Raw genomic sequence first — 24,313 nt, forward strand, 5'->3', positions numbered from 1 at the left:
GGCTGCGCTGCGTGTAGCTGACGTAGCATGGGAAGGACGTCCGGGTTGCTGACGGCCCTGGCATCACGGCAAGGGCGAGGGGAAGTAGTACAAGGGATTGGCCGGCTTGCTGCGGCGACGGGATTATAGAGACCGCGAAAATTCAGGTAATTTAGGGATAAAAAAGAGCAGAGGTGACAGCAGCACCACCACCTCAGCCAACAACAAACCACCGATTCCACTGCGGACACAGAACAGAAGAAAAAAAATCAGTAAAACACTGACTTCCTTGGATCAATAAAAAAATTTTAAAAAATTTCATGAGAAGACCCAACAAGGGAAAAGATTAAAAAAATAATGAGAACAGTAACCAAAAAAAAAAAAAGAAGTGAGCAACGAAGTCTCATAGTGCTTATATTTTTACTTACCTCATGGCTGTATACGCTCCTTATACTGAGGTGGATAAAACTGAAAAGGTGATGTACAACAATCTCTAGTCCATATATGATAGTGATTACCTCGGAACACTCCTATCTTGGGCAACTTTAATGCTACTACTGGCACTTGCATCTCCGTGGTGTAGTAGTTGGCACGCCTGGCTACGAATCAGGGGGCTTGGGTTCGAATATTGGCCTGGGTAGTCACCGCGTAACTCACCCATGTTCATCTTCCCTTTCGGGATGGTCGTTAAATGGATACCTGGGCCTGGGGAAAAATGGGGAAGATCAGCGTGATAAACCGGATGTTACATTAGCTCCTGTTTCGGGTGGTGGGTTCTCACACACTCAAGTGCAGAGGTCTTTTCACATTGGGTGTGCTGAGCACCCTGTAAAACTATGGGATCTCTTCAAACGTGAAAGCTATACACCATGAATCGCTTTACAAAATCAAAGGACAACAACGTATCGAGGGTAACGTACACAGTGGATCACAAATTTGATACAACAGACAGCAAAGACTGGTTATCTCAGACCAAGACAGGCAAAGATTTCCCAAAGATAAAGGTAAAGTTCTGTGCATACGCTATAGCTGTGCGTGGCCGCGGTGCTCATCTACGTGGCATTGGCCTAGTCTGTGGTGGGAAGAACCCACTACCCTTGGACACGGCCCAATGTAAAGTCCGGGATTGTCATAGTTTACTTTTCCTAGGCTTCCCCAGGTATCAACTAGACCGAAAGGGAAAATGAACAGCTGGATAAGCTGCACGCCGACTCCCTGTGCCAGGATACGAACCCGGGCCCGCAGATTCATAGCCAAGCACACTAACCACTCCACCACGGAGGCGCATCACGAAGAAATATGAAAAAATTCAATATACTCTAATAAATATGAGATGCCCTTCAAAGTCAATCACAGATTCCTCAGACTATTAAACAAATAAATAAATTATTTTTGAGAGCGTAAAACGCAAAAAATGCAATACTTCCCTGGTCAAGCAGCGAGTCAGCATTTACTAGTCGCCTCACGGTGGACTGGAGAGCTACGACACATACAGAGTTTACACGTGGCGCACGTTATGAGTGTGCAGCGATGTAAACAATCGGCCAGTGCGGCAGCGAGGAGGACCAGAAATGCGGCTTTTATGTGTACTCTCACAACCTCATGCGTGACATAGTACATAGATAGACAGACAAACATTAGCAAGCACACTAGACCAGAATTCCTATACTACATTACCAATATAAACGAATAAATATACGAATCACCAACGTACTGAAAAGAAAGGAGACACACACACACACACACACACACACACACACACACACACACACACACACACACACACACACGCAGAGGCATGCATAACGGCACTCAAATAAGACAACTGAGTATCGAGTAACTTAAAACAAATGTTATACAAACAGATGAGCCTCAAAAAGGTCAGTCTGGCCAAAAACAAACCCATTCCTTTCGTTGCTTCACGGGGCGACCGAAGTGTTGTTATTCAAACACATCGTGCAAAAGTCGAGGCCATATCCGCCGTAGAGAAAGTAGGAAGGAAAACTTGCAAACTCACATTACCCATCACATCCCCGGGACTGCCCAACCAGGAAATTATTCAGTTGAAGATGCATGACGAGAGGCTCACGTTGGCCATGACGTCAGTGACTGATGTGCTCGTAAAATATTGATGGAATTAATGGCGTTTATATTTATGTTAGAACACCGGACGTACGGACGTATCCATTACTATTATTGAGTCATCTCCCCTCACCTTCCCTCCCTTTCTCTCCTGCTCCCACGCGTGTACCGGATTTTTTTTTTTTTTTTTTCCTCGAAGCGACGCGGGAAATTTGAGTGCAATGACCTGGCTATGTTTGGGGAGGGGAGTGACGGATGTTTGATGACTTGGGAATGAACTGACGGGTGAAGTACCGGGGAAGGAACGCGATCAAGAGGAAAAGAATGTTTAGCAGTACATGAATAGGCGCACCTGACATTACCAAATGTGGGGTACAAACTTGGCGGAGGGACTGTTTTTTGGGCGCCACTAAAGGTAATGGCTAAAGAGTAGCTTAGCCGGATATTTTGTTTTTATTTATTAATGATCCACGAGACATCCTAGAGGTAAGTCAATGTATGTGCTTATCTTTGTATTCATTCATACACACACTGGTAATATTTCTGTGGAGTCTGATTCACTTATTAGAGTGAAATTCTATTGTGATAAACAGTCACAAATTCGTGTCACTAGTAAAAATGAAACTAGTAATTTAAGTTTTTCCACCATGAAATTTACACAAATAGATAAATATGAAAGCTCACGAAGTCACAATAAGTGACATCACCTGCTTTACGCAGTAAAAGTATGCTATTTTAGGTATCTGACACCCGCTATAACAGGCTGCTGCTGCCTCGGCCACAGATTATTACCAGATTGTCATACTCAGCCGATTATATTTCCCGACTTCCTGCCCAAAAACTGTCTTTTGGGCTCCAAAAACGAAACTTATTTATAGTTATCGTTAAAAGAGTAAGATTCTGATGTTTCTTGGCAATAGTTTGGCGTCATACACCGTTAAATACTATGCTCTGAGTACGACAATCTGGCAACGGTAGCTATACGTATTTTCATATTATTGTTCTGTTTATTGAATGTTGTGTTAAAAAAAAGAATACTCATAATTTTAGCTAGTTTTTGGTTATAAGGATTCTTTGCGAAATACAAGTATAACCTTACCTTCTTTAACTTAGGAAACGTCCTGAATCCTGGATCGGCTATGGTATTGTTAGGTGCGCCCGAAATGTAATGAAGCAAACTTTAGTATCATAAAAAAAAATGGTAAACAATAAACGTAAAATCATTCAGGTAAAACAGACTGACCTTAAATATAAACGGAAGTGCAAAAGTAACGTGACGGACCTACTTGTGACTGTGGTGTTGTATTGTATTTCACACACACACACACACTACACAACCTACACACATGGACAACACAAAACATGGTCACCATCAACGACACCAAAACTACACTCCTACACATCAACACCTCCTCTGCCCCTGTTGCCCCCCCTGTGGTGTCCATCAACGACACTCCCCTCCGGGTAGTTACATCAGCAAAACTACTTGGAGTCACCCTGGACAACAAACTCACATGGAAGGAGCACGTCTCCCAGCTCACCAGATCTGCCACCTATAAACTGTACCTGCTGAGGAGACTCAAAACGCTGGGGGCCCCTGAGTGTGCGCTGGCGAGCGTGTACTCCTCGTTCATCCTCCCCAAACTGACATACGCGTCCCCAGCGTGGTCTTCCTCCATCAACATCACGCAGCGCCGCCAACTTGAACGCGTCCAGAAGCGAGCCTGCAAAATCATCCTGGGCCCTCACTACACCAGCTATCAGGACGCCCTCGACTCCCTCCATCTCACCAGCCTACAACACCGTCACGAGACCCTACTACACCGGTTCGCAACCAAGCTTCTCAACCAGCCCAGACACAGACACATCCTCCCACCCGCAGTGAACCGCCCTCAGCAATCAGTGCGACACCACAACATTATTGCCCCGATACGGGCACGGACTGACCGCTATAAGAACAGCGCAGTGCCCGTGATGGTCAAATATATCAACAATGCAAACTAAGAGCAGCACAATTTGTATGTTTTGTAAATATTTTTCATTAGGACTTATTGTTGTTGTTATTATGATTATTATTATTATTATTATGATTACTATTATTATTATCATTATTATTATCGTGATTATTATTATTATCTTTACTATGATTATTGCTATTATTGTTATTTCTATTTTCCTTTTTATTTTCGATCATACTACTTTGTTCATTTGTCTCATTCATTTCATTTCATCTTCCATTGATGTATATTTTCAGCTCTAGGGCTGCCTGATACTTCATGAAATAAACCGTTTATTATTATTATTATTATTATTATACACACACACACGCGCGCGCGCGCATTAAAGGGAGCAATGGACAATAAAATAGAATTACTCCAATTAATGGCGTCCTTGGTGAAAGTTCGGTGGTGAATTAAGTATTATGGAAGCCTTCCACCTCCTCCAAGGCCATGAGCTCCCCCCCCACACACACTCTCTCTCTCTCTCTCTCTCTCTCTCTCTCTCTCTCTCTCTCTCTCTCTCTCTCTCTCTCTCTCTCTCTCTCTCTCTCTCTCTCTCTCTCTCTCATTTAGTCCTAATGAAGCTGGAAAGAATTGAGACCTTGAACTCGTCAATTTTTAAGTGCTGATTTAAGCCTCGGCTTCATCTGGCATGCAGATCCCCGCTCATTCCTGTAAAGATATTTCCCTCGTCATTTCTTTTCTGCATCCTTTTCCCCGACTATAAGGCTTTGGCATCATAAGTCCCATCGTTTAGAGCACAAAGTCGTTCCATAAGTGATAATCAGTTAACTTTTCACAGGCTCGCCGGCCCTTCCACTCCCTCTCAACATCGTTGCCTTCTAAAGAGCCACTCCCGCTGAACACCAATAATACAGGTGCCGGCGAGTGCTTTAGCAACGAAAGCCTCATTCTTTAGATCTCTTAAGGTCATTCGAAAAGTGTTAAGCAATAAACTATTATAGTCATTGGCTCACCGGCCCTTCCATCGCCTCTTACCATCGGTCCCTTCTAAAGAGCCACTCCCGCTGAACGACAACTAGGCAACTTCCAGCGAAGACCAGTGATGGAGTACTCGGGCGAGGCTCTCCTTTGTGTGCACCAGGACTCCGAGGACCGGCGGAGCTGGGGCAAGGCTGGGTCATTTATTGTTTTCCAGCGACCCTTGACCTTTGACCGATTGCTTGGCCCGTCTTCATTTTATCTGCTGCTCCACATAGTTGTCTTTTCATTGGAGTCTCCACTTCCCCCAGCTCCCCCCCTGTCACGTCCCCCCGGGTCATGCTCGTCACTATGTAACACTGTGTCGCCGTCTTGTCTAGCGGGGCGGTGGTTTGGGGAAATGTATGAAGTTGTAAATTAGTCATATAAGCCATTAAAATTTACCTCATTAAAACGTTATATTTAAGTGTTAAGTTATTTGATGACAAGTCCATGTGCGCAAATAGTTGGTAAACAGTGTTGTCAACTGCATAATGGTTAATATCACCTTTCAGACGGTGCCACGGCACATCTTGCTGCAGTTGGCAACTCCATGAAAGGGCAGCGGAGTATAAATAGAGCTGGCGCGTGCCGGGAGCCAGAGCAGCACTGTGTCGCTTGAGGTGTGTGACGCTCTTCACCGGGGCAGGTGGAGCAGTGCATACTCTCCTCTGGGCAGCTTCCGATAGCTGCAGCTGAGTGACAAGCTGTAACACTGAACGCTACAACGTATTCACATCCACCACCACCTGTCTTTGGGTTTTAATTTGACATTGTGTTAAGTTCAAGTTTGTGAATGTTCCAACATTACAACCTACAAGGAAACTAAAAGAGAAAGATAAAGACTAGCTACAGTCCCGCACACCTGTATCACCTGACCACACCACCGCCACTACCACCACCACGACCTCCCCGAGTTTCCCAGGCCTAGCTGACGACGTGGAACAATTGCAGCGCTGATGGTTGTGTCTCAAGTCAAGATGAGGTACGAAGACCCCTTTGACGTGGACGCCTTCATCAACAGTCTACTTTTTCTCAAGAAGTACCCCGGCAAAAATGTAAGTACCGCTCTCCTTACTAATGCATGCCTGCACCCTCTACTCAGAAAAATTGGCCCTCTTTTTTTAAATCTTATTGCCCCCACTCCCTGTTCCGACCAATCCCTCCTCTTCCACTGTGTGTAGATAATGAGTTGTGCCAAAGTACACAGATAATGCACGAGCTGTGCCAACCTAAGCCTCCCCCTCCTCCTTCCCTAGGCGCTCCCCCTGCGCTAGGGAACTCAGCAATTCATTCTCTCTCTCTCTCTCTCTCTCTCTCTCTCTCTCTCTCTCTCTCTCTCTCTCTCTCTCTCTCTCTCTCTCTCTCTCTCTCTCTCTCTCTCTCTCTCTCTGATGTATTTCAACTAACACCATCTCATCAATATCTCTCTCGGATGTATTTCAACTAACACCATCTCATCAGTATTTGTGTTTTCATAAAAGTAGATCCCGACCTTTACATTCTAACAACATTACGGAGTTGACAGTCTGCACGCCGCCGCCTACGTGAAAAGGCTGGAAAAAGAATATTGAGGGATCGAGCTTACGTCAATGTGTGTGTGTATGTGTGTGTGTGTATTTGCGTTCGTGCCTATATGCATGTGGGAGCATCCATGCCTTGTAGGGAATATCCATCGGCAATCCTAATGGGGGCTACATACTTATCAGTCATCAAGGGTGAGGAGAAAGGAGGGTGAGATGGTGTGTGTGTGTGTGTGTGTGTGTGTGTGTGTGTGTGTGTGTGTGTGTCGAGAGAGAGAGAGAGTACGTGGAATTTCAAAGGTAGGCAGTATGTGCCAGTGAGTGGGTGTGTGCCAGCCTTAATGACTAGATGAGAGAGAGAGAGAGAGAGAGAGAGAGAGAGAGAGAGAGAGAGTGTGTTCCATGTCTGAGGTTTGAGATCGGACGTGTTTCGGGCGCCTTGGCTAAAAACGACTAAAAACGTGAGATGCTGGCTCATCTAGACCAGACTAGGCCAGAGCAATACTGAGCAAGTTTAAGCAAGATAGTTGGGTAAAGCAAGGTAGGGTGGGCCAAAGTAGGGGAGGTGAAGGGGCTGTTATAGTAATGGTAGCGGTGGTGGTGATGGTGGTGGTGTGGTAAGGGAGGTGATTTTACATGGTTTGAAAGATCCGGCCGAACTAGATTTGGTTGGAACAGGGCATGACGGGGCAGGGCAGTGGAGGAAGTCAGTCACATTAATGGTGGTGTCGGAGCGTGACTACAGAACAGTCCCTGCCTCCCTCGTGCCCCCGCAGCCTCCGCCAACCACCCGCAGCAGATCAATGTGCGCAGCGGTGGCCAGCTACTAAACCCGCCGCGTCCTCCTCCTCCACCAGCGTTCCTCCACCCCACTCTCTCCTCCTCCCTCCTCTCTTGCTACTGTTCCAGTGGTAACAGGCAATAAAGCAGTCCTAGCCACTGTCCACCCCTCCCCCACATCACCGGCTCCCTCCTCCCCCATCGTTACCACCTTTATCACTATACTTTTACGAGTCTCAACAAGTGCTGCCATCCTCATCACCATTACCTCGACCACTGCTGCCACAGGGATGGTTTTGGCGCTGCTACCATCGTTATCCCCATCACCTGCCCCGTCGCCACCACCCCCGGCACTTCCTTCCCACTATATCGCTTACATCATTAGAACCATTGCCACTGTAGCTGCTTTCACCGCTGGGACAATAATAATCACCATATCCACCTCCAGCATTACGCTCATCACCATTACCACCACTCGTACCACGGCTTTCACCACCAGCATCACCATCACAGTCACCACCATCACCTCAGCTCACCCTGCCGCAGTCCCTAAAGTCATGTCCTCCTTCTCCCTCCTTTTTTTAATTGCTTTTCTTCCTTTTTCCCTCCCTTTCCTTCTTACCTTTCTTTCCTTCCTCCCTTTCTTTCTTTCCTTCCTCCCTTTCTTTCTTTCCTTCCTCCCTTTCTTTCCTTCCTTCCTCCCTTTCTTTCCTTCCTTCCTTCCCTTCTTTCCTTCTTCCTTTATTTCCTCCCTTCCTTCTATCTTTCCTTCCTCCTTTCTTTCCTTCCTTCATCCCATTCTTTTTCTCCTTCCTTTCTTCCTTCCTCTCCATCCTTCCTTCTTTCTTTCCTTCCTTCCTTCTTTCTTTCTTTCTTTCCTTCCCTTCTTCCTCCCATTCATTCCTTCGTCCCTCCCTCCCTCCTTTCCTTCCTTCTTACCTCCCTCCTTTCCTTCCTTCTTACCTCCCTCCTTTCCTTCCTTCTTACCTCCCTCCTTTCCTTCCTTCTTTCCTCCCTTCCATCCCTCCTTCCTTCCCATTTCCTTCCTTCCTCCCTCCCTTTCTTTCCTTCCTTCCTTCCTTTCTTCCGACCTTCCCTCCTCGTCGTCATTGTTCTTACCTTCATCATTGCCCCTTTTATTCACCGCACTAACACAATTCTACACACGCGCCAGGCACACACTCGAACCGCCCCTTCCCTCATCACCGTCCAACCCTGCACCCATTTAATATCCATCTAATATCTTACCCATTAACCAACACCACCACCACCACCACCAGAACAACAATAATAATAACACTAACAACACTCAAGCCTCCCCAGGTGTTTATTGGTCACCATCACATCACCACCGTCACCACTTCCTTTATGATGCCACCATTCCTTCCCTGACAACCACCACCATCATTACCACCTTCCTCCCCACATCCACCACCACCACATCACCGCTTTCCGTTACCCGTTACCACCCGCTGGGCCTGATCAGAACCATCACCGCCAGCAGCATCACCACCACCACCACAATCACCGCCATAATCACCATCAGTAGCAGCAAGAGTATCCGCGCTATAATATAGTCCGTAATACAGAAAGTTTTATTTGTATTGCTTTATCATTGTTTTTCATGATTGTTAATATATTCAGTGAGGATTTTTTATTATTATTATTATTATTATTATTATTATTATTATTATTATTATTATTATTATTATTACTTCTATTGATGGTGACGAGGTTGTTCAAATAGGTTATTCACAGCCATTTAATTTACCATTTACTGAGTTATTTACGTCTACTGCGCCTAGATTAAGAAAAGTTACTGCAAGGCGAAAGTAAGGACTTTAGAATTAGAGATGACTGCAGGTTCTGCAGCAAAATGAGAATCATAAACAAAAGCATACCCGTCATTTGTAAATATTATTGAAAAAACCCGGATCATGTCTTCCTTAGGAATGTAACGAAATTAATACCAAAAAGAAATTGAGAGAAAGAAGAAAAATTCTGCAGCCGCAGTTTCAATGCAGCAGCAGCAGCAGCCAACAAGATAAAAAAAATGCGGAAATGAGACGAGACTTTCACTTAACACCCTCGCGCGGCGCTCCACCTTCCTTCCCTGGCAGGCCAGCGCCTTAAAGCGGAAGGCGAGACAAGCGGAGGGTGTACTGGGGCATGTAAGCGTTCCTCGTCCTGACTTTAGTGCAGGCGAGACGTAATGAGAGCGGGAGGTGGAAAGAGGGAGGGAGGAGAGGGATGGTCCAAGGTAGCTATGTGGAGATGGACAAGGAGGCAGGAGGGGAAAGAGGGGGAGAAGAGAGAAAGGACACGGTCGTATGTGAAGAGGGAGAGGAGAAAGGAATATGGATTGAGGGACCGAGGGAGGGGAGGAGGAAGAGAAGACCAGCTCGTAGTTGTGGAAGGATTCTACAGGAAGAGGCGGGGGGGAGGGGGGAGACTAGTTATGTGGGACCGCGGAAAGGAGAGGCGAACAGAAAATGCGTCCACGGCACTAAAGAGACTGAAGTGGCTCTATAGGTGTGTGTGGGTTGAGAGAGAGAGAGAGAGAGAGAGAGAGAGAGAGAGAGAGAGAGAGAATGACAAACCGATCAACTAATAAGGGCAAACACGAACAGAAGACAAACAAGGGCAGACAAAAAAATGTAAACTAAACTAGTGAAAGAGGTTAATGTTTTCGTAGAGTGATACAGAAACGGAAACTAAAACTTGGATGAAAAGAAAAAAAACGCCTCTGCACTAACAATAGCAGCATAAAAATTCACCTTTTAATTTTCCATCTGGGAGTTGCACGCCCCACCGACCCGCTCTCCTGACCTTGCGCCAGGTATTGTTCACTGCAGCAGATGACTTATTCATAGAAATTCTATTGAATGTCCTCACCCACGTAATCTCGATCACCAGGACCATTTTCGGAGAGAGGATGTGGTCTCGGTGCAGCGTGCCGTCACGATCGCCTTGAACGTCTTATCGTGGATCGTCTTTCGGGTGTCCCAGTAATTCACGTCCCCCCCCCCTGTTTGGCCCGCCGCCTCGCTGGGGCCTGCTGAAGACAGACCGTCGCCACCCGGGTACGAACGTCGGCTTATGAACATGAGTATGGATGTTCTTTTTTGTCTGTTCGTGGATTCATCGGCTCCTCAGGGGCGCAGCGGAGCCAACTTCCTCAATGTCGAAGAAAAATGATGCCGCTCAAGAGCATTGTTTCGAGAGGCGTCCAACGACGGCGCTTCCTGGTGCCTCGAGGGCCCAGAGTGGCGGGCGGCCCCTGCTGACACGTGCCGCGCCGAGGAAATTATCGGAGAAATTGAAAGAAATATCAACCTTAAAATAAGGTGTTGTGAAGACTTCCGAGAATTCCTGGCTAAGCGCCCATTGGTCGTTGGAGGGTTAAATGATGGGGATCCTTGCGGCCAGGCCCTGAGCCTTGGGACTGTCGCCGTCATGTTATATAATAACGGTGACAATAACAAAGTCGGGGGTGGACCACTTCCCTATTACCCTTAATATAATAAATGGCCCCTTCACTTACCCAGTCACCTCGAACTCGTATAAGAGCTTATTACACTCTCACCGTTACCCCCGTTCATCTCCGATCTGCATTCAGACCCCGCGGACCGCAGGACTCGCGGTTATCCATGCCAGTAATCATAGTTTTCTCCTACAGTGGTAGGTTATGACATCACGCCATTGTCGCTCCGTTATGGCAAGCCTGTTGTTGTGCACGTTGACTTTTCGGATGTGCGCCTACACCTTAACTCCGGCCAACATGCATCGCTCAGCAGGAGAGGAGGGAGGTTGAATGCAGGTGAGTGAAGCGGCCTCGACCCACTTCACTCACTCTCTGCACTTGATACTAGTGAAGGCGTGAACAAATAATATGCTAGAAGATAAGGAAAGAAATACCACACACACTCCAGCGTCACCAGTCTCGCTCAGTGGCAGGAACCTTCCAATATATACTCCCGGGAACTGCGTCGTGGGTCAGTTATAGGAAACCCTCTACGGCCCCTTCGACTGAGTCAGGACTCAGGTGGAGCCCTCAGCACCCCCACCCCTCCCCTCTCATCACCTCCATCACCATCATCTGTCCCCTTGTGACCGTCATTGAGTGAGTAGCGCCTTTGTGTTTCAATTGCCCAGTCGTGTTTTGTTTGCTTGCCCGTAGTTACCTTACAGCCGGGAAGAGTGGCGTCGTCCAAGTCCTTGAGGCTGCGTTGCTTCGAATCGCACGTTCAGGAGTGTGTTTACCAATGTTAATATAACGATTACTCTATAGACATTGGTGTTTACGACGGGTCCCCTGCACTTGTTTAGCGAGATTAACGAATGCCCGCTTTCGGAATAACAAGTATACAAGGAACTGTATAAACCTGAGATGAATCTAAATATAAAGTGTTTGGGTGTTATTCAGTTGCTCGTAGAATAAACTGATTAAAAAATCTTGGGTTTGGTGACTTGGGACGGAGGATAAAAGTTAAACCTTCATGAATAAACACACGTTCACGTAACTTCGAGTGCACACTGAACACAGTTGTAAACCCGCTCTTACCATTTAATATATTCAGTATTAAGGCGAACAACCAAAAGTAAAGCTCCTCCACCATAGCCACTGATGGAGTGGGGCGGTCTCCCCCACTTGGCTTCCTCCTGAGGTCATGTGCCCTCAGCAGGAAGGGAAGGACAACCTACTCCATCAGCCGCCATCCTGTATAGGTACTGGTGAGCGGCGCGCACTGCACACAAGTCACTCCATTGCCACAACGAGGAACATTTCTGGTGGCGATGGAGACTCGTGATGCATCTTATCAATGAGAAAAATGTCTGGAACGTTACATAACTCACAGCATCAGCCGTGAAATACAAAAGTGCATGCCCACCAAAACACAGCAACACCCTCACGTACATCATGGATTTTTCTATCTCGCCGAAAATCATGAGAGCTGAGTGTATAAAGAAGCAAGAGTAGGAAAGGCGGAGAGCTCTCATTGCAAGACTCTCTGGGACAAGCATTGGGATGTCGTTCACGTGGCAGGAAGGTGCTGCTGACGTCATGCCGAGAATAATTTTGAAGCTAATCAATATGCGGCTGTGGGTCGTGAAGGAGCCGCGGGAGGACGACGGCACGGAGACACGATCAATTTTTCGGCAGCGGGACCGAGTCGTTGGGAGGAGGCGGTGCACCGGGCGGCCTGAGAGGGACGAGGAGGCGAGTGGGATGTGTGGCGGTCCAGGGTGGAGAGACAAGTCTACCGTAAAGGGATTCTGTGCATAGGTCAGAGAGAGCAAGAGAAAGACGAGGAGAGAGAGAGAGAGAGAGAGAGAGAGAGAGAGAGAGAAAAAAAAAACGAGTACATTTACGTAAGGGAGACTTTGTAACATATAGGGAATATACAAATATAATACTAGCCAGCATGATGACAATAACAATGATTTTTTAAAGGTGAATGAAGTCACTTAATATCCTGCGGCCTTCGAAACTCCAAAACGGACTCGGACAACATCCATCTACAGGCAGCAGATCAGTTTCTCCAATTTCAATGCGGGGAACGTGACTGTCTTTAGGTTGCCACTATTGTATTGATGGTGCTGTTATGGTGTATATAGTGATGGTGTATTGTGTCGGTCCCTGAGACATGCCCGGCCGTCAGGTCTGGTTCATTGCGATTCATAACGCCTTCTATGGCCATGCAGGGCAGCATATGTATACTGCTGCCTGTCTAGCTCTTCCTGGCATCTGTCCTCGAGCACCTGTGTGTGTAGCCTTACGTAAGATGCGAAGGTCTAGGGAGAGGCTGGTGTCCCCCTGAGACTGGAGTGGTTGACGCAGTTGTAGGTTCTTAATAAAAGGCAGCCAACCAAAGCTTAACACGTCCCAGGCGCTAAGTACTAACATACGTGCTTTTTTTCTTCCTTTTCCTCTTTACTCATTTTCGCTTCAATGACGGGCAGTTCAGACTATACCGAAAGCCTAACGTAAGTACTTATCGAGTTTCACCAGGTATGGGCAGCTCTACTTTACAGTTAAGGCCACATCCTGCCGTCACGTGCCAGCCTTTGGTGGAATGTTAAGTGCATCTCTCAAAGTGTTCGACTGCTGCGTAGTAAAACTCGAACACTTTTAAGGAACTCATGGAAGGCCGAAACCATGAAGAATTAGCCAAAAGTAAGCCAATAACTACTTCCTTTACTGTTGGGATGGAGGGCGCATGACGTGTATGCCCTTCCCAGACACCGCGGCTCCAGTACACTACAGGCCCACCAGGGCGGCGGCCACTTCGGTCACCGCCCGAGGCGAGGGCTATTGTGGCACGGCAGCCGCAGCTCACAAGAGTCCTTGAAGCCGTTCTCAGGGCTACTGCCGCTGGTCAGGAACGCCTTAATAATTTAGAACAACAGTGGCAGAAACCATGGATGCTAAAAAGTGTGAAGGTGGTGTAAGAAAAGGAACACAAATATAACAAGCTTAGAAACTTCGTTGATGTAATACTGACCTCGAAAGTGATATATTTTTTTCATTTTTATTTTTTTCCCAGCTCAGGCTGCCAGTATTCATGGCAAGTCAACGACGTAACAGCGAATATGAGCTGTGGAGTCTCCGCTAGCATGTGTACAGTAATGGAGGTAACAATGATGAAAATAACAAATAGCTAATGATGATGATGATGATAACAACAATAACAGAAGCAGCAGCAGCAGTATCGCGACAGATACACGCCAAGAATTTAAATGGAAGGACGAGTAGTTGTTATCAAACAGGGACTGTCTGACACCCCAGTCGCCACCCATCTACAGACGCATTATTACTTCTCGTCTTGCTCTCCCTCGCCGCATTGCCAACAGGCCCCCGCTCCGCATCCTCCCTCCAGTCTTAGCTATAGCTATAGCCGTTAATTTGTAAGTAAAGACCAAAACAGAATAATACATATGGTTCGAAAATTATTAGAAAGAGAAAGTCGTGTTCCGAGCATAAGCCTAATCACTTTTGTGTTGTTCGTCGTGTTAAGTCGTACGTTTTTTTTCACAGCTCGACGAAAAAAAAACTCCCGCAACCTCTCGCCCTACACCGTCGGGGCTTAGCGGTTCTCTTTGGGGACGGCCTAAGGTTGACGATCCATTAAAGGACAGAAGGCAAGGCAGGGGCATAAGGTTCTCTCAACGGGCTGGAGGTGCGAGATGCCTCCTTGAATCACAACCGAGACACTAACCAGCCTGAACCAGTCCGTACGCCTGAGGTCTGTCACCCAAGGCACACCACACCCCCTGCACTCACCCAGCAGGAGGCGGCGGTTCTGATCAGCATCACGGTCACCTCCCCTGTATATAACATGACTTACGCTCAAAAAAAAAAAAAAAAAAAACTAATCCTGTAAGCATGGAGTACGAGAGCTCCTTGCGTCTCATTTCTGCAAACAAATACTCGAAAAAGCGAAGCATTCCCGAAAAGGTAAAATGACTAAAGTGGAAAGGCCTCGCGTGGGGCAGGTGCGTGTAGCGGCAGGGGCGTGGTCCGGCAGGGCAGGGGAACACTGTTCACTGAAATTACAGGTGACTGACCGTGGCCACGCCGGGAACACAGACTTGAAAGATGGCATAATTTTCGCGTCATGTGTTGTTGCTTCAGCCTTTCCCCACCCCTTAAAGAAACACACACACACACACACACACACACACACACACGAACAGGAAGATCACAGCGCTTCCGAAGAAATTTTTCATATGTGAGCTTTCCAAGACCCAACACCACCTTGACAACACACCTGGAAATGGGAGGGGGAAGATATCTATACTTGCCTGAGGGAACGGAGAGAGAGAGAGAGAGAGAGAGAGAGAGAGAGAGAGAGAGAGAGAGAGAGAGAGAGAGAGAGAGAGAGAGAGAGTTGGATGGGACTGGACGAAAAGGGGTGAGATGAAAAGGAAATGGAGCCCAGTAAGGGAGTGGGGAGCAAAGAGGCTGAGAATGGGGATACTGTAGCTAAAACGAAGGAACGCTGAAGTGCACCTTGGGAACGCGCCAGGTGACCCGACCCTCCTACACGCACGGGACAAAAAGAGAAGACCTGGAGTGGCTTGGTGCCCGAGAGCAGAGAAAACCGGAGATAGAAGGGAACGCAGAAAAGACGGCGGGGAGGGCTGGAGAGCAGGAGGAAGCTGGGAAAAAGAAACTCAGAGGATCGAGCATGATGGAGAGAAAATTGAGTTACGAGAGTGAGGATTGATGGCAGCGGGGAGAAGAGATACGGAAAAGAGGAAAATGGATAGAAATGAAGGAGGGAATCAAGAAGAATGAAAGATGAGAGGAATGTAGACGCGAGAGAAAACAAGGGAACGATAGCAGCAAAGAAGAAAGGAAAAGATGGATGAGGGAAAGAAAGAAAGGTTAAAGAGAAAATGTCAGGTTGGTGGAGGAGAGGAAAGATGAGAGGAACGGAGGAGAGAATGAGGGAGGAGGGCGGCGGAGAGTATGGACTAAAGATGCAGTAAAGATAATCACGCGCTGTAGGAGAGAGAGAGAGAGAGAAGGGGGGGGGGGGAAATATGCCGTGAGCAGGAGGGTCCCTGGCGGTGTTAATCCACATGCATACCCAACTCTCTCTCTCTCTCTCTCTCTCTCTCTCTCTCTCTCTCTCTCTCTCTCTCTCTCTCTCTCTCTCTCTCTCTTTTTCCTTTCCCTTCTGCACTCTTTGTCGCCCACCGCCGCTGCCGTTGCCCCCTCCGTCATTCCGAGCCTTTACCCCGCCCGTCCTTTCCACCCTCTGGCAAGCTTTCAACTCGTAAAGTCTGCAGCCGCCGGAAAGTCAGCGAAGAAATTGGGAATGAAACAGATTTCTTGCGACGGTGTATATTTCATAGCTTGAGGGACTCCGCCAAACGAAAAAGGAACAGCTGGTATTGGGGATGACTGAGTGGTGAGGAGGAAGGGAGAGAGAGGTGTAGGAACAGGAAGTAAAGGGGAGAGAAAGACTGATGGTGATGTGTGGCAAGGAATTATTATACTCTCATCTCTTGGGAAGACTTTGGTGGGCCGCTGCCATGTCTAAGTTGGCTTACTATAAATCACCTTAAGTCTAGAGATGCTGCCGGAGAAAGTTTCTCTCTCTCTCTCTCTCTCTCTCTCTCTCTCTCTCTCTCTCTCTCTCTCTCTCTCTCTCTCTCTCTCCACACATACACACACTCGCGTTCTGAATAGAGGGACACACCCAACGTTCCTCAACTCCCTCTTCTTTTCTCGGAAGGACCTCTCTAGTAGCATACTTTTTTAAGAGAGAGAGAGAGAGAGAGAGGGGGGGGGGGGGGGATGAAGCAGTGTCTGTGAAATCTAGCAACGAAATATAATAATAACAAAATACAAGCATCATTACATCAGCATATAAAAGCCTGCAAACTTTCCTTCCCTTTTCATCTTCCCGGGATTAAGTTTTGTCATGAAATTTTTATAGTTTTCATGGCCCAGATCTAATTACCTTCCTCCACGTAAGGTCATCTGTTAAGTCACACCTTCGCACGCTGAAGTCTGGTTTGACGCGTTTCATGAGTCATGTGATTGCTGCGGGGCTGTGCCGCACGGGAAAGGGAGGCATGGCGCGGCATAGTGCATAATAACAGTGTGTGTGTGTGTGTGTGTAGTAGTAGTAGCCATTAGGAAGGCGACACACACACACACACACACTGTTTTCATGCACCATCCCGACCAAACACCTTGCTGCATTTTAAATATCTATGTTTCGTAAGGTTTCCAACTGCAGCATCCGATACTTCTGTCAATCATTGTCATTCCCTCACACCCCTGTGGTGGGCACGACAGCCTGGCTTCCTGGGCCTCGGGAAATGTGATACAGTAACACACCTTGATCGGAGTGCAAAGCATTACGTGGACGTGCCACTTAACTAAAACATACAGGGGAGAAGGAAACATTTGTTCACAGTCCTACATCGGAAATGTTGTTTCCTGTATTTTTCGACGTCGTTATTGCTCCGTTTATGGTGTTGCATATTCTAGTCGAGTTCTAAGCTGCGAAGATAACCTCTTAACATGTCTCTATGGTAATCAGATGACTCCGAATGACAGTCTCCCGTGCTACTCCACCTACTCCTCACTCGCTCCTCTTCCTCTACTCCCCACCTTCCTCCACCTCCCCCACTCTGATGACAACACCTGGAGCTTTTTTGGAGCACCTGTCTTTACCAAATCCTTGGAAGCCTCTTGGCTGGCCCTGAGTACTTAACAGCAGCCAGCAGGAGAAAGGAGGGCAGCGAGCGGCTGTGTATTTTTAGTTATGCTATATTTTTGCCTTGCCACATATAGCACCAGATCAATCGATGACTCGTTGTGTGTTTGTGTTGTTCTCCAAGCCACGGAGAAAACAATGTTATGCAATTACAATAATTCCTCACACGTCTTGTTTGCTCTTTTGCTCACCTCAACGACGCTAAAAATATACATGCACGACGAGCTTAAAATGGAAAGAAAACAACGCATCAGTATTCCCAAGCTCCGTGCGGGTGTCGTCCACGTCTTGTTGTTTTGTGTGGCGGCCATGAACCTCTGACTCTCTCCACAGTGTCCGTAAATTTGACTGATTCGTATAATGTGTTCTTTATGGGACTATATTTCTTATCATGTGTGACTTACATACTGATAAATGTTTCAACTTGAGGCATTGCCTCCTTTCAGCCCCCTTAACCATAATCTTGCCTCACCCCAGATACGAATGGAAGAGTCCAAGATCCGCGCGTTGGTGGCAGCGGCACGCCAGGTCCTCCTGGAGCAGCCCACCCTCGTCGAGCTGGAGGCACCAGTCAACATTATCGGGGACATTCACGGACAGTTTAACGATCTACTGCGGCACTTCGACAAGCTTGGCTATCCGCCGGACCAAAACTACCTCTTTCTTGGCGACTATGTTGACCGGTGAGTGGCGGCCCAGCGCAGTGTATTATTGTAATGTATGTACAGTGGAATCTATATGGTGTATTTGCAACGCCCATTTAATATATTCCTTTTGCCCACCAGAGGCAAGCAGTCCCTGGAGACCATTTGCCTGGTTCTCGCCTACAAAGTGAAGTACCCAAATAACTTCTTCCTACTCAGAGGCAACCACGAGTGTGCGTCCATCAATAGGTAATGTTTCTTCCTGCTCTTGAGTTAGGCCAAGTGTTTGGTATGGGATCTGCTGTTACAATGAAATAGTAGTAATAGTAGTAGCAGCAGCAGTAGTAGTAGTGGTAGTAACGCTTATTTCCGTTCTCTTCAGAATATATGGGTTTTATGACGAGTGCAAGAGGAGATACAACGTTAAGCTGTGGAAGACTTTCACAGACCTCTTCAACTGCTTGCCCCTCGGTAAGTGTTATGCATGTGACTGTCGCTGTGGAGACATATTTGTACTACTAATTAATCTGTATATTTTCAGAACTTAATTTTTTACTCTAAACATCAATAATTTAGCTGTGTAATACAGGTACAGGGTGCAATAAAGTAGTTAAATAATAGTAGTGTTTTGTTTTGTTTTTTCACAGCTGCGCTCATCGAGGGCACCATCCTATGTATGCACGGCGGCCTGTCGCCGGACCTTCACAATCTTGAGCAGGTAAACAACTTCCCCACCCCTTGCCCCTCTCTCTTCCCCCACTACCCAACCCTCTAAACTATTTACACGTGTATACTCTCACTGCGCAACTAGCTGCTTTTTTTTTTTTATCTTGACACCGAGTCAAAACAAATATGCTAGTCACTTTTTACCAGTGCCAATATCTGCTTTTATTGCAGTAATTCAATATATAATATACCCTTGAGATACATCTAGGTTAACCATGCCACCTATTGACATAGACTGTTGACTCATCTTCAATTACCTTCCCCCCCCCCCCCCCAGCTGAGGTCGATCGAGAGACCACTCAACGTGCCTGATTCCGGTCTCATATGCGACATACTTTGGGCGGATCCAGAGGAGGTAAGACAAGAGGACCAATTTGTCCCAGACTTATTTAGTAATAAACATTTGAAACATTTAATTATAAGCAGCTTTTCAGGCACATATTGGTTAACTAAGATTGGAACTACAATGTCTTTTTATACATTTATTAACTTGGTGAAAAATTCAATGCATGTGATTGAATATCCCCAGAATTAATGCTCCAGTTAACACCATTCCGTGCTCGTCCTCCCACCCCCTCTCCAACCCCTCGACCCGTGCTCATTAGCCCCGTGTCATTTGCCACAGGAAGTGCGAGGCTGGGCGCCAAATGACCGCGGGGTATCATGGACGTTTGGCGGGGACGTGCTCAGAGCCTTCCTGGAGCACCACAACCTAAGCCTAGTCGTACGCGCCCACCAGGTATGCACCCACTTGTAATAAGTTATTTTCTTGTATATATAAACTAACATTTTCAAATTTGGGCCTAGAATCTAATAGTCCCTAACTTCAGTTTATTTCGTAAACCACTGCAAACGGTGAGGGAAGAGAATATCAGGAAAAAAAGTGTCCAGGAAAACCAGAAAAAAATCTCTCCTTTCCATTCACCCTTTGGTATATCTGGAAGTTAGTATACAGACTCACCTATAGGTCTAATTGCTAATGCATACAGAGTTGTGGAAAGTCATCCACTATGTCCAATATAAAGTAAAAAAAATAATTCTAATGTAACAAATAGATTAAAGCCTCTAAATCTTATTCCAAAGTTTATAATGCATCTTTTCTTCTCAGGTGGTTGAAGACGGTTACCAGTTTTTTGAGAAGCGGTCGCTGGTAACACTGTTTAGCGCTGCCAACTACTGTGGTGAATTTGACAATGCCGGGGCTGTGATGGGCGTCAGCGAAGACCTCACTTGCTGGTTCAACATACTACCGGTGAGTATATATTGAACATCTCGCATGGCTTGTAAGTCATGGCAGACAGTCAGGAATAGTAGTAACCACATTTAGTTTGATATAACGACTACAAAGAGAGAAGCTGCAGTAAATGACCAGCAGATAAAATTCCAAAGCAGTGAATGGATAGTGTTCGACTCGTATGTAAAGACTGAAAAATGACGAACATACAAGAGTGTTTGAGTATTGGAGCACTTGTCTGACTCACTACTAAAGGGAAATGTGTTTAGGGAATTTTACTCATTCTATGCCTTGAGGGTGCATAAACATTCCCAGCTGACATAAAATCTAATACCTATTTCCCTTCCTCAGCCTGACCGCCGCCGCTCCTACATAAAGAAATGAATACAGCTGATCTGACAAGACATAACTTTGTTTGTGGCTGTTGCTTGTCAAGCTGTGCTGGGCAATGTAACAGTCAATGCCTCCACTTGACAACTCCAGTACAACACCTGAGTGGGAAGCTGGAGTTCATTTATCCTCCAGGTGTTGATTGAATGAACATCTGTTGAAGGGTTCTTTCTTACCAACACCCTGAAATTTTGTTACCTTGGCTACATTCTTAGGTATTTTACAGTAGGAATGCAACTCTGGTTTCGGTGGGCATGGTTGTTATGAAGACAGCACATGCCACCGATCTCCTGAGGACTATGCCTATAACAACTACTGGCACAGTTCTATGATTAGCAGTAACATGAAGGGTCTGTATCCTTCATGATATATTAGTTTCAATCCTGGAGGATATCTACATGTGGAGTAAACCAAAGATTTTCTTATAGCTGGTCAGTAATTTAAAAGTCTTAAGGTTTTTTAAACTATTTATATGAACATTCAGGTAGGAGAGAATAAGAAGTGTTCAACCTTTCCAAGAATAGCAAAACATGCTCTAAGGGCCAAGCATAATAGTGAAATTTGAGCTGTGTTGTAGGAGTTCAAATGTTCAACCTTACTAAAGGGCTCCTTGTGTACTTGTACCAATTATTAGTCTAGTTAGTGTTGGTCTCATTCAAAATTACAATTCCCTCAATGATCAAACCAACTCAGTTTGCTCAATTTGTTGTGGTGGGTACTTGTGCATTCTGACCCATGTTTAGTAGGTAACAGTTCACTGACTAAAAGTATCCCTGAATGTGTATGAACCCTTAGGACTGCATAATGTGATGACCTGTATGATGGTAGATAGCATAGATGCCAGTCATTGTCCACTGTGTATTGTATTAAAATCCTAAAACTAGGCAAAAAAAAAATCTTGTGCTAAATCATAAATTAGAAATTGCATTTATGTGGAGGGAATATTGTTAGTATTCAGTAGTAATGAGGGAGGAGTGAAAAGTAACTGAAGGAGCAAAAACGAGGGGATGGGGCTACTGAGACAACACCTTGCATTGACCTCCAGCCCAGTTTCCAAAGCCCCCTAAAGATTCAACAGGCATTGATTAACCCCTTCAACACAAGGACACACATGTGCCCCGTACCATATCCGAGGACGCACATACTGCGTCCTGGCTCGCTTTAGTCAATATACGAGTTATTTTATCTCTATATTTATGCTTACATCTCAAAATTATCAATTAATTTATGTTTCTTTATGAGCACCATTATATATATATATATATATATATATATATATATAATATATATATATATATATATATATATATATATATATATATATATATATATATATATATATATATATATATATATATATATATATATATATATATATATATATATATATAATAATTCTGCATGTTTTCATATATAATACATGATTATATTGAGTTTATGGCTGAAAACTTGTTATATTCAATAGCAACATTTGAAATTTAGAGCGCGGCAATCCCGGATACGGAGCGGGGCGCTGTTTTGGGCCGGCCATAGTGAAGGGGTTAAATAGGCAATGCCCATGTCATATAATGATTCCACTTAAACATACAGCTTGCACACATCAACTTAAGTTCAAGGAAAGTGGCTTTCATAGCCCTTTGAAACCACAGCAGTTAAAACTATTAATGTGCACCTAGCTCAAAGCATTCTTCATACTGCCTTAACTTAGTTGCCTGATGCTAAAACAACTTATTACGTAATAAGTTACGTGATTGTTATCTCTTCCATGGAGCAGTGGGAGTGCAGCTCACCCAGCTGTTCATCCTCCCTTTCAGGCTGGTCAATAGATGAGCACATAGGGAAACACGGGAAAGGTAAACTGTAGCAGTAACGGACTTAACACAAACCCATCTCCCGGGGTAATGGGTTCTTCCTACCACAGGGTCAAAGGGCCAATGTGACAGAGATGAGCATTGCAGTCACACACACCTATAGTATGCATTCAACTTTAATATAATTTTAAAAAACTTAATAAAGGTAATCTTAGTCAAACTCTATATTGACTTACACAGTGAAAATCTCAAAAGATTCTTTTCCATATCTATCTATAATGGGAGCATACACTATAACTGAGCATGGCCTCGAAGCTCATCTCCAGCACACCAGCCCTTGAGCCTGTGGTGGGTAAGAACTCATTACCCTGGGACACTGGACTAGTGTGATATTCTAAAGCTTAATAATATAGTCCTCTAGTTACAATGTATGCTACTATTACTGCTTTCACCAGGCCAATAATGTTAGTAACATACTAGGTCAGGAAAGTGTTAACATTTCAAATATCTTGCCACTGATAGAGCATCTGATTGCTTACACAACTTTCTTGCACCTTATACCTGCCCCCCCTCCCCTGCTGCTGTCCTTATGGTTGACCCATCACCCGCACAACACTGTGCAATGTTGTGCAACAGAGCTAACAAGTTCTGTCATGACAGCAACGTAATGCCCCGATGAGGCATTGCACAGATGATTTATGTGGGTCAGGCAGTCCATGTTTGTAAAACTATGACAACAATATAGTTATGAGTGTGGACAGTGTCACTTCTGTTGCATATTCCTACCTTTTATAAATGTTTCATTCAACAGTGATTGCTGTTTCCAGTAAATGGTCTTCCATAATAGCTGCTGCAGGATTATAGTGACATCTGTTATTGTGGGATGCAAATTTTGTTGGAGTCAGCTGATCAATTATCCAGGTGGGGGGGGGGGGCCCACCACCACCACCAACTGGGAGTTGTGTGGCTAACAAGGGAGCCCAATACACTGTAGCCCACCCACTTGGTTACCTGTGGAGCTCACACTGTAAGCACTGCCCTCACTAGTCACTACTTTACCAATTTAAAGACCTTCAGTCTGCTATACAAGTGTATTGCTAAATCTAGCAGATGCCAGTTAGCTAGCACATGAGCCAAGCAAGGGTGGATTGAGTCTATCCAGTTACCTCCACTGTTTAAAAGTTTAAGCTGTCTCACCTGGTATCTGCAAGATCTAGTGGATATTTGTATAGCAGACTGTAGGCCTACAAACTGGTACAGTAGCAACTGTAGTGTGAGCAATGCTTATAGCGTGAGCTCCACAGGCAACTGATGGAATAGAGTGGGTGGGCTGCGGCGCACTGGGTTCACTTGTTAGCCATACAACTCTCGATGGATGGTGGGGTGAGCCAAACCAGACGGTTGATCAGGTGTATGCAACAAAAATGGCATCCCACAATAACAGCTCCCTCACTTTATTCCTGTAGCAGTTATAGGCAACCATTTACCGGGAACAGAAATTATAGTTGAACGAAATATTTGCAGAAAGTAAGATGAAGCATAGTGACACTGGCCACACTCAACTACATCTTGTATGTTTACAAACAGACACCAACCCCACACAACCCCTCGGCTGGGTGTTACGTTGCCATCTTGACAAAACTTGTTAGCTCCATTGCATAACATTGCATGGCTAATGGGTGAACTGAACACAGGCAACATAAGGGCATGTCACAGGAGCGCTGCTCTTTCATGGCAAGATATTTGATTAATATTTTTTATTTAATGTAAATTTTTATTTACAACCTGCCTGTCAAAACCTAACCCCATCGTAACTAAAGTACTATCTGAAATAAAGTTTGCTTTAGCATCAGGCTGCAAAGTTGTGTTAGTCAGTTAAATGAGCATTGAGAAATAAGCCAAAAATCATAACAATTAGATTT

General features: G+C 45.6%; 1 protein-coding gene across 1 annotated transcript; it reads left to right on the plus strand.

Annotated features, from left to right (window-relative positions):
- Window positions 1-5,597: 5,597 nt before the first annotated feature.
- On the plus strand, window positions 5,598-21,846 carry LOC126993147 (uncharacterized). The gene is made up of 9 exons (XM_050852009.1): window positions 5,598-6,100; window positions 18,064-18,269; window positions 18,372-18,479; window positions 18,613-18,701; window positions 18,878-18,948; window positions 19,234-19,311; window positions 19,582-19,695; window positions 20,065-20,208; window positions 20,542-21,846. The coding sequence occupies exons 1-9, from the start codon at window positions 6,002-6,004 to the stop codon at window positions 20,572-20,574; spliced, it is 942 nt and encodes a 313-aa protein (XP_050707966.1). The 5' UTR covers window positions 5,598-6,001; the 3' UTR covers window positions 20,575-21,846.
- Window positions 21,847-24,313: the final 2,467 nt, after the last annotated feature.

This window comes from Eriocheir sinensis, unplaced genomic scaffold (genome assembly GCF_024679095.1).
Source record: "Eriocheir sinensis breed Jianghai 21 unplaced genomic scaffold, ASM2467909v1 Scaffold570, whole genome shotgun sequence".
Lineage (NCBI taxonomy): Eukaryota > Metazoa > Arthropoda > Malacostraca > Decapoda > Varunidae > Eriocheir > Eriocheir sinensis.

Bases quoted from the DNA above. Each gene is read 5' to 3' on its own strand.
- LOC126993147 (XM_050852009.1), top strand. From the start codon at position 6,002: ATGGTTGTGTCTCAAGTCAAGATGAGGTACGAAGACCCCTTTGACGTG. The intron at 6,101-18,063 runs GTAAGTACCGCT...GCCTCACCCCAG, and splicing joins AGAAGTACCCCGGCAAAAAT to ATACGAATGGAAGAGTCCAA. The intron at 20,209-20,541 runs GTGAGTATATAT...TCCCTTCCTCAG, and splicing joins GCTGGTTCAACATACTACCG to CCTGACCGCCGCCGCTCCTA.